The sequence below is a fragment of the Grampus griseus genome, assembly GCF_964374135.1.
Source record: "Grampus griseus genome assembly, chromosome: 1".
Classification (NCBI taxonomy): Eukaryota; Metazoa; Chordata; class Mammalia; order Artiodactyla; family Delphinidae; genus Grampus; species Grampus griseus.
In genome coordinates, this window is record NC_139017.1 from 69,600,670 (window position 1) to 69,612,339 (window position 11,670).

General features: G+C 37.6%; 1 protein-coding gene across 1 annotated transcript; it reads left to right on the forward strand.

The window, feature by feature from the left end:
• Window positions 1-4,442: 4,442 nt before the first annotated feature.
• On the forward strand, window positions 4,443-7,739 carry LOC309825152 (olfactory receptor 10T2-like; the record flags this gene model as incomplete). Its single annotated transcript, XM_082658612.1, is given in 6 exon segments — window positions 4,443-4,529; window positions 6,812-7,015; window positions 7,019-7,186; window positions 7,188-7,212; window positions 7,215-7,329; window positions 7,331-7,739. Coding segments are annotated over 6 exon segments (1,008 nt in total).
• Window positions 7,740-11,670: the final 3,931 nt, after the last annotated feature.

Consider the following 11,670-nt stretch of genomic DNA (forward strand, 5'->3'; position numbering starts at 1 on the left):
CCTCCATTGTTCTCCATAACATCTGCACCAATTTACATTCCCACCAACAGTGTAGGGAGGTTCCCTTTTCTCCACAAATTCTCTAGCATTTATTATTTGTAGATTTTTGATGATGGCCATTGTGACTGTTGTGAGGTGATGCCTCATTGTAATTTTAATTTGCATATCTCTAATAATTAGCAATGTTGTGCATCTTTTCATGTGCCTGTTGGCCATCTGTATGTCTTCTAGGAGAAATGTCTATTTAGGTCTTCTGCCCATTTTTTGTTTGGGCTGCTTGTTTTGTTTGTTTGTTTATTGAACTTTGTGCATTGTTTGTATATTTTGGGAATTAAGCTTTTGTTAGCGCTTCATTTTCAATTGTTCTCTCCCAGTCCATAGGTGTCTTTTCATTTTGGTTATGGTTTATTTGCTGTGCGAAAGCTTTTAAGTTTAATTAGGTCCATTTGTTTATTTTTGCTTTTATTTCTATTACTCTAGGAGATGGATCCCAAAAAATATTGCTGCAATTTTTTTTTTCAGAGTGTTCTGCCTGTGTTTTCTTGTAGGAATTTTATAGTATCCAGTCTTACACTTAGGTCTTTAATCCATTTTGAGTTTATTTTTGTATACGGTGTCAGAGAATGTTCTAATTTCATTCTTTTACATGTAGCTATCCAGTTTTCCCTGCACCACTTACTGAAGAGACTGTCTTTTCTCCATTGTATATTCTTGCCTCCTTTATTGAACATTAATTGACCTTAGTTGTGTGGGCTTATCCCTGGGCTCTCTGTTCTGTTTCATTGATCCGTGTCTTTTTTTGTGTTATTGACCATTTTTATTGAGTCATTCTTCTTATTATTATTGACCTGTTACAGTTTCTTACATATTCTGTATACAAGGAGTCCTCTGTCTGATATAAGTGTTGTAAATATTCTCTCCCAGCCTGTGGCTGGCAATTTCATATTCTGAATGGTGTCCTTCTAAAAGTAAAATATTTTAGTTTTAATATTTTAATAAAATGTAATCTATTTTTGATTTTTCTGTTTTGGTTTGCACTTCTGTGTTCTTTCTAAGAAAATTTTTCCTACATTATTGTCACAAACAATTTCTCTCAGAAGTTTCATCATTTTAATGTTTATACTTAGGTATATAATCATTCTATTTCTTATATATGGTGTTATGAAAATTTTACAATTATTTCTTTACATAGGTATATCTATTTTCTGGCATCGTTCATTTAAAAGATTTTTCTTTCCTCATTGAATTACCTTACACCTTTGTTGAAAATCAATTGATCACATATATGTAGATTGAGACTTACTTTTAAGTTTTGTTAAAGCAGTTAGAGTGTGTCCTTCTCTGATATCTAATTTATCCTTATGACTAAGGTTAGTGTTTTTGACTTCTTTGTTGACTGTCCCAAGTATTCTGTGATATTTCTTGACTCTAGCTAGTTGGATCTCAGACATCTCCCAACCACAAGTGAGTTGTAGGAAGTGTGTAACTTAGATTTCCAGTACGTCTTTGTTTAGTCTTGTAGAGTTTCACATTGTGCTTAAGAATTTTAGCATGCAGCTCATTATGAAAAGGTACCATATGCATATTTCTGTAACTCTTCCTCAAAATTGACCCAACTCTCTGGTATTTTGCTCCACAAGTTATAGCTGCTTTATCCTCCTCAAACTCCAATTTCACTCTCTTCAGCTCAGTAGGACTACTGTGCTCTCCTTGGGTTCTTTCTGTAAAATGGAAATAACATTGTTTTACCTGATGAAGTTATTATAGAGATTATATGAGCTAATGAATGGATAATGATAGCTACACAGTGAATATTCAGAAAGCTGCTATTAAATATTAGATTTGCAGTATAAAAAATGGGTAGAAAGGAAAGCTTGCTGTTACAGTCCTCCAGCCTTCTCTCCCTAAAATGACCTATCAATTTAAAGAATTTTTACTCTTTTGTATCTGTCTCTTCCTCCTCAGAAGTCAGATAAACACTGGAACAACAAGACTTCTTGTTTGTATTAGCCCATATCATACATATATCAATTCAGAAACTTATATTTCTTATAATTAGAAATTAAAACAAGAAATCCATGATTTCTTCTCTCTTTACATAGCACAAAACTCCTGAATTCTTCAGGGAGAGAAATATTTTTGGAAGGAATAGATGTCTAAGGGCAATTTGAGGAGTCTGAGATACACTGTTCTTGATACTGGATGTGAAAAAAAATGCTCCCACTTAGTAATGCTGCAGTGCCTTGTAAATGCCCTATCTTAGCCCTCTTTGCCTTTTGTAATTCTTCTATTTTTCCTCCATTTTCCCTTCTAAACACTAAATTCTTTTCAGACAGAAGACAGTAGTTTTAAACTTGCTAAGAGTAAGGAAATCACCTAAACCAAGTGCAAAATATTTTGTAAATATTTCTTATTCTGAGTATCCTGAGCAGACCCCAGCAATAGGCATCTTCACATGCAACTCAGGAGTCTCAGGTCTATGTGGTCCAGAAACTACCTTTGTCATGAACTATGCCATCCTCATCTTTGTGAAACCCTCCCTGCCAAAACAATTACCAAGTGCCTGGAACATCATCAGTGTTTAATGCATATTGATTTAATTAGTGAATTAGTGGGTGTATAGATGAATGTCACATAGATAAATATATTTAAAGAGATGAATCTAGAAGACAATGAAGTGTAGAAAAAGTTGGAATTTGTGCCCCCTTAGAATGCAGGCATAACTAAGATTTAAAAAAAGGAGGAGAGATATAGGAAATTGTATCTGGCTTATTCAACTGGCAAACTTGAAGGAGAAGGAGGAGACTATGTGAAATTTTTCAAAAATGGCATGTACTTAATTCTTTGAAAGAGTTCATCTATATCCAGAATCTATAAAGCTAATTAATGATTAAGGGAGTGACAGTTTATTACTTCATTTGGCAAATGAAACCTTGAGTCAAAATAAATTACATATTAAAAAATGATGGCATTCAAACTATCTATCTCCTACATAGATCGAGTAAAGTAAATAATTTATTTGATTTATCTTTTACAAGTTTTGTTAATGCCTAGAATCCAAAGGAGTACCTCACTCCAAGGCCTCAATCCTCTGGAGTATCCAACTCTATAAGAGCCAGGGATTTGCTGAAGCAACTGCCATCAGGAACATAGAGCAGCTAAGGCTGCATCTGTCCACTTAGCTCTAGCCCAGCTAGCAAGCTGAGTTTTCTTTCATCTTTAAAGGCTAATCTTAGCTCCTAGATTTTCCCCAATCAACTCTGGAGAAAAATACTGCCTGATGTTCTTCCAAATTTGTCCATGTCTCTTTTTCTTTATATTTTGATGGGATAAAGAAACCTGAGACTGTGCCAGAACTCTGCTTATAAATGTAAGTGTTTCCTATGAAAAGCTGCTCAACATCTCAGAGAAATACAAATCAAAACTACAATGAGGTATCACCTCACACCAGTTAGAATGGGCATCATTAGAAAATCTACAAACAACAAATGCTGGAGAGGGTATAGAGAAAGGGGGACACCCTTGCACTGTTGGTGGGAATGTAAATTGATACAGCCACTATGGAGAACAGTATGGAGATTCCTTAAAAAACTAAAAATAGAATTACCATATGACCCAGCAATCCCACTACTGGGCATATACCCTGAGAAAACCATAATTCAAAAAGATACATGCACCCCAATGTTCATTGCAGCACTATTTACAATAGCCAGGTCATGGAAGCAACCTAAATGCCCATCGACAGACAAATGGATAAAGATGTGGCACATATATACAATGGAACATTACTCAGCCATAAAAAGGAACGAAATTGGGTCATTTGCAGTGACGTGGATGAATCTACAGACTGTCATACAGAGTGAAATAAGTCAGAAAGAGAAAAACAAATATTGCATATTAACGCATATATGTGGAACATAGAAAAATGGCACAGATGAACCAGTTTGCAGGGCAGAAATTGAGACACAGATGTAGAGAACAAACGTATGAATACCAAGGGTGTAAAGTGGTGGTGGGGGGCGGAGGGGTAGTGTGATTAATTGGGAGATTGGGATTGGCATGTATACACTAATATGTATAAAATGGGTAACTAATAAGAACCTGTTGTATAAAAAAATAAATAAAATCAATCAAAAAAGAAATGTCGGGGCTTCCCTGGTGGCGCAGTTGTTGAGAGTCTGCCTGCTGATGCAGGGGACACGGATTCGTGCCCCGGTCCGGGAGGATCCCACATGCCGCGGAGCGGCTGGGCCCGTGAGCCATGGCCGCTGAGCCTGAGCATCCGGAGCCTGTGCTCCGCAACGGAAGAGGCCACAACAGTGAGAGGCCCGCGTACCGCAAAAAAAAAAAAAAAAAAAGAAATGTCAGTACTTCCTTTCTATTATCGTTGTGGACAACTCTTTTATTTTAGCAATATCAACTCTCAATCAAACTGTACCAATATGTTGGGTACCAAAGAAAGATTCAAAGGCAGAAGGACTGGTGGAAACCATGCACAGGTGAAGTGGGTCATAGCATCAGGATCTGGGGTAAAACATAGGGACAGAGACCATGTGGTGAGATCTAGCTGAACGAAGTCCAATCATCTGATATGGAGAGAGAGTAAAGTTAGAAAAAGATTAAAAAGTGTAAAACAAAATATTCCTAAAATGACTTAAAGTAGGAAAAGTAATAAGGAAATGCCTGAATAGAACAGATATGTATTTTAGCAGAAGGAAAAAAAAATGTACCTGCTGGACTAAAGGTGGAAGAATAAGAGGAGTAGATGAAAGTGTGAAGCATACTGCCTGTGTGAGGATCATAGGGAATAAAGAAGGCACTGATCAATTTCCTAAGCCACTGGTGTGTAACACATAGTACAAAAGAAATATTGAAAATATTAAAAACAGGACCCTGGTTAATTAGAAGACACAGTCCTGCAGTTGGTAGTTTAGGATGTTGGGGATACAGTCTCACCTCTGCTGCTAAGTAGCTATATAACCTAGATCTTTACATTTTACTTTTTTGGGCCTCAGTTTCTTTGTAACATGAAGGGGTTAAACTAGATACTAAGAGCTAACACTTATTGAATATTAATATGATTCAGAAACATAACTGTGAGCATTTGGTACTCACAAAAATGTTTTGTTTCTGCTATTATTATCATTATTGCCATTTCAGGTAAAAACCTGAGGCACATAGAAGAGTTTTCCACAAGATCACAAAGCTAGTCGGTGACAGAGGCATTGTCCTAGCCTAGGCAGTCTAGGTCCAGAGCCTACATCCTTCTGTCCTTACTATGCTTGCATTCCAGCAAATTATCTCAGAACAAACTGACAGAGAAGTAAATGCACACAGTATTCAAAGTCTCAGAACTACTCAGGGAAGCCTTTTCAGAGATAAATATTAATCTGGGGTTTTGAAGGATGAATAGATATTAATTGTGAGGGGTAAAGGATAGTAGGAAAGGAAATGCAATGTTACTGGTAAAGATAAAGAGATAGAAATTTGTGAGGTGTGATGACTGTGAAGAGTGGAAGTATGATCTAATGACCTGAGATAGTGATTAGAACAGAGAATTTCAGATAATCATGGAGAAATAATTGAGAGAACTAGGAACATTAGGAGGAAAATAAGACCCATAAAGGGATAAGATCATTTTATTCCAATAACTAGAAGGCTGTCATTTATTTAAAAAAAAAAAAGAATGAATTTTCTTGTGAGTATCTGCAGAGAACAAGTCAAGAACAAAGAGTGGAGGTTTCGAGAAGGCATAGGTCATCTCAGAATAAGAAGGCTCTAGCCAGTTAAGCCATCTAGGAAGAGAGCAGCCTGCTTTGTGAGGCAATGGGCTCCTTATAACTGGAACTTAACTACGGTGACTGGACAATACTTTACAGATTTATATCAAAAGGTTCACAGAATTAGTTGCAGATTAAGTAAGAAGACTCCTGAGCTTTGTTCTAATATAAAGATTTTATGATTTTCTAAGGCTAGTGTAAAGGTTTTAGAATTACGTTATCTCTGAATCAAACTACAGGTCTCCCCACAGATAATGGTGAGAATTGTTCTGAGAACATCATGGAGGCAGCAGACATTGAGGCAGAGGTCAAGGGAGCGAATATGTCAGCCCAAGACCTGGCATGCTCTGAGCATGATTTGAGCTTTAGTTAGATTCTTACTCCCAAATTCCCATGCACTCATGACAAGGGAAACCCCAATATGCGGTATCATTCTAAGTCCATGCCAAAGGCTTCACAATTGATCATGGGCAAATAAAGCTCAACATTTCATTACATATAAGCAAGCAGTATTTGTGTCAAGTATATGAGGGGCTGGATAGATGACTTTTCAATTGTTTTTGTTTTTCCAGTCCAGATTTTCATAAAATGACTTTGACGATAGGTGATTTCTCAAGACTGTCACTCTCATGAGGGTTAAGCAAATGATTTAATCTTTTTGAAACTTGGTTTCCATAAAATGGCACGATTAGATGAGATGAACTCTAGAATCATCTCTTGATTTAACTCACTAGGTATGAAACTTCTATGCAAATAAGAAGAGAAATGGAAACAACTTATAAAAATAAATTTCTTCAGGTATTGTTGAATTGGGAATTTTCTTATGTCCCTAGTCTTCATGCCTCCTGCTTTCCACTCACCCCTGATCAAAGTGTTTGACTTGTTTTTTACTCATTTTTTCAGACCAGTATTATCAACTTTGTACAGAAACACAAACATGATTTCTCTGGGGGCATTCACTTTTGTCAAATTCTTTCTGTTGTCCGTTTCAGGATGTCTGAGTCTGATTCCCAGTGACCATGAAGAGATAGAACCAGAGCATGATCACCGAGTTCATCCTTATAGGCTTCTCAAACCTGGGGGATCTGCAGATCCTTCTCTTCTTTATCTTCCTCCTGGTCTACCTGACCACTCCGATGGCCAGTGCCACCATCATGACTATCATTCTTCTGGATCAGGCTTTGGACACCCCTATGTATTTCTTTCTCTTTGTCCTCTCCTGCTCTGAAACCTGCTAAACCTTGGTCATCGTACCAAAAATGCTGACCAATCTGCTTTCCACAACTAGAACTACTTTTTTCCCTGGGTGTGCTGCCCAGCTCTATTTCTTTGTGGGCTTGGCTTGTACCAACTGTTTTCTAATTGCTGTGATGGGCTACAATCACTATGTTGCCATCTACAACCCTTCTCAACTACACAGTCATCATCAGCCATCCACCCACATAATGCTGGTTTTAGCCTCAAGCATCTGTAGTTTTCTGATCTCTGTAGTTGTCAACATCCTGGTGTTTACTGTACCCTTCTGTGCCTCCAATTGGATCAACCACTTCTGACATTTCCCCTGTCATAAAACTGGGCCGCACAGACATCAACATAAAGGAGATGGTTATGTTCTTACTCAGCATTCTGGTATTGCTGGTTCCCTTTGTGTTGATCTTCATCTCCTATGTCTTCATTGTTTCCACCATCCTCAAGATCTCTTCAGTGGAGGGACAGCATAAGGCCTTTGCCACCTGTGTCTCCCACCTCACAGTGGTCATTGTTCACTATGGCTGTGCTTCCTTTATCTACTTGAGGCCGACATCCCTGTACTTCTCAAATAAGGACCGACTTGGGGCAGTGACCTATATGGTGATCACCCCGCTACTCAAGCCCCTTGTCTACACCCTGAGGAACAAAGAAGTGAACACGGCTCTGAGAAATGTTCTCAGTAGGTACTCATTTCCCAAAACTGCATGAGTGAGTTGATAAGTCAGGGAAGTTATATTCATGAAAGTGTCTGGGGTAGAACTTCAATAAATATACCTACACTCTTTTGTCAAAAAAATAAAATAAAACAAGAAAAAAGGACCTCGGGTTACATTGATTATATTTATTGGAAAGTCCTTCTTCCTGTTTAGCCTATATTCATTGTAGAGGTTGTACCATTTGGTCTCCAGAAAGTTATGTGAGTGTGGCAAATTTCAAGGACTCAAGCCATGCTATTTTTGTGCATTGAAAATATCAGTTTTCTCAGATCAACACTACAAATGCTGCATTATTTTTCTAAGAATGTCCAGCCTGTTAATATTCTTCCTACAGTGAAGGAAACAGTAGGGGATGTTGTTTAAGTCTCTGAATGCTTCTATATATATCTTTTGAGGTTTCAAATCAATATTTACAGTAAATACATTATTTATAGACAAAAAGAATAATTTGATTATGGATAAATGAGGAGAGAATCAAAGTTCCATGAGGCTGATGGTAGAGGAGAAAACATGGACTCTGGAATCACAAAGACCTAAGTTTGAATATTGATTTGGATCATTTTCCAGCCAAAGGCCATGGGCCAGACTTAACCTCTCTCATGTTCAGTTATTCTCTATGTATCATTAGACCTTTAACACCTTCTCAGCTGGGCACTGTAAGAACTAAAAGAACTAATAGATGTAAAGCAATTTGGTCCTCTTCTGATAGAAGGCATGAAAAATTATTAGTTTTTTTCTACTTCCCTTCATTTTCCTTTTTGCATTCCATAAACTAGGATTGTACTTAATACCAGTTGCAGTGTGAAAGTAAGTTGACCATCCAAGAGTTCTGTTTATGCATCTGCTACTATGTGCAAAGCATTAAACTAGGTACTGTAGGAAAAGAGTAATAAAAGTATGGTTGCCTCATTCTTTCATGTCTCACTATAAGAAATAACCAAATTTTAGTCACCTATAATATATATTATATTTATTTGGCTGAGTTTTGTTTTTGCTGTGAGTTTTGTTGAAGATATGTTTCAATAAAACAACATAATTTTATAAGAAACTAATTTCATAAGTGTTCATTTCTCAGCCTTCCACTTGAGCAACATGTAGTTTAGGAGCTCTTGGTTGGGTGTGTGGGGGGTCACATAACATAGTTTTAAAAAAAAAAAATAAACTTATTTTATTTATTTATTTTTGGCTGTGTTGGGTCTTCGTTGCTCCACACGGGCTTTCTCTAGTTGCGGTGAGCAGGGGCTACTCTTTGTTGCAGTGCGCGGACTTCTCATTGCAGTGGCTTCTCTTGTGCCGAGCACAGGCTCTAGGTGCACGGGCTTCAGTAGCTGAGGCACACGGGCTTCAGTAGCTGTGGCACACGGGCTCAGTAGTTGTGGCTTGCGGGCTCTAGAGTGCAGGATTGGTAGTTGTGGCGCACGGGCTTAGTTGCTCCACAGCATGTGGGATCTTCCCAGACCAGGGCTCAAACTTGTTTCCCCTGCATTTTCAGGTGGATTGTTAACCACTGCACCACCAGGGAAGCCCATAAAATAGATTTAAAAATAAGTTTCCTGGGGCTTCCCTGGTGGTGCAGTGGTTGAGAGTCCGCCTGCCGATGCAGGCGATACGGGTTTGTGCCCCAGTCCGGAAAGATCCCACATGCCGCGAAGCGGCTAGGTCCGTGAGCCATGGTCGCTGAGCCTGCGCGTCTGGAGCCTGTGCTCCGCAACAGGAGATTCCACAACAGTGAGAGGCCCGCGTACCGCAAAATAAATAAAAAAATAAGTTTCCTAACATATTTCTTGTGTGAGGAGGTACAATAACTTAAATTCTGTGAAATGAGACTAAGTAAAACATGGTTTTTATAAGGATTAAATGAGGAAATGCCTTACAGTATATCTAGCTCATCTTTTTATGACTGGCTTATTTCACTTAGGAAAAGGGGAATTGTTGTTTGATGGTTACAGAGTTTCAGATTTGCAAGATGAAAAAGTTCTATAGATCTATTTTACAACAATGTGAATATACTTAATACTACTGAACTGCACACATAAAAATGGTTAAGATAGTAAATTTTATGATTAACAAAGCTGAAATTTTTGATAGACATTCATTTCCCACTGAAAACTTTCTCCAAAGCAAGGTCAGTGTGGAGGGATTAGTCAAGAGACTCAAGAAAGTTTCAGAAGCAAACTTCTCAAAATCATTTGCCAGTAATTAGATATCTATATTTGATGTTGAAAGATCTGATATTTGCAAATAAGAATGTAGGCTATATGTAATGTTTTCTTCTCTAGTTTACCCCATCCTCTTACATATGGCAACCTTGCCTCTAGCGTAGCCCTGGTTTCCCCCTCCAGCTTCTCTGATGTGGGCAGTAGCTTTTTTTTTTTAAACATATTTATTGGAGTATAATTGCTTTACCATTGTGTGCTAGTTTCTGTGTATAAAAAAGTGAATCAGCTGTATGTGTACATATATCCCCACCCTCTTGCATCTCCCCCCCCAACCCTCCCTATCCCACCCTTCTAGGTGATCACAGACCACTGAGCTGATCTCCCTGTGCTATGCAGCTGCTTCCCACAAGCTATCTATTTTACATTTGGTAGTATATATATGTCAGTGCTACTCTTTCACTGCATCCCAGCTTACCCTTCCCCCTCCCCATGTCAAGTCCATTCTCTACATCTGCATCTTTATTCCTGTCCTGCCCCTAGGTTCATCAGAACCATTTTTTTTTTTTAGATTCCATATATATGTGTTAGCATACAGTATTTGTTTTTCTCTTTCTGACTTACTTCACTCTGTATGATAGTGGGCAGTAGCTATTAACCACTACCCCCCACATCTGAGTCTTAGGAGTTTTATCTACTATTCAATTAATTATGTGATCCACCTATAATCTCAGTAGACTACATCAGCATAGCTATTTCAATCTCTTTTATCCATTTATATTAAGCACTAAAATATGACTTCTCATCCCCAGGGTCTTTTCTATCCTTTTTAAAAGCTAAAAAGTTTTACTTCCATCTGCATCCTACACAAAACTATACAAAACTCCTGTTGTTTATGTCACAACTTTATACAATAGCTATAAAGTTCTATGCAGTTTGAACATAAAACTACCAAACTTTCCTGCCACTCACCGTGCCTAAAGATATTTTTCTTCTTGAATGTTATGGAAAAATACATTTACTTACAAGATAAAAGGAGATTGCTTAAATGCTGAGAGCACAAAGATTCAAGGCTGTAATCTAAAAACTCCAAGTAAAACTCGATATTCCTGAAAGATGCACTAACAATTATTCTATCCTTATGTGTATTTCCCTGAAACCTCTAGAGTAATATACACTGAACGTTGAGAAGGCTGTTCCTACCCTAGAAAAGAGGCAAATAATTATTTCATGTTTTATTCTAATATTTAGAGAATTGTAAGTTTGTGTTAATATGGTACTTTTATAAAATTTACAATTATTATTAAATTACTTAAGTAATTAGTAAAATGTAATAAATGAATCTGTTAAGAAAAAAATAATACAACAGCAGTGATATTATGGCTTATATAGCATAAAATTATAATTAGATAAATAATAAGTAAGCACCACTTACTCTGTCATAATAATCCTGTTTCAAATGAACCTAGAACTCAGTTTGTGAAGCCCAGACAATGAACTAACTGGGAGCCAGGATTCTTCTTTCTTTCAGCAAAAATAACTGCATTTAAATATTAATTCTTGAGGAGACGTTCAAGATGGCGGAGGAGTAAGACATGGAGATCACCTTCCTCCCCACAAATACATCTACATGTGGAACAACTACTGAACACCGGCAGAAAACCTAAGACTTCCCAAAAGGCAAGAAACTCCCCACGTACATGGGTAGGGTAAAAGAAAAAAGAAAAAACAGAGACAAAAGAATAGGGACGGGACCTGCACCAGTGG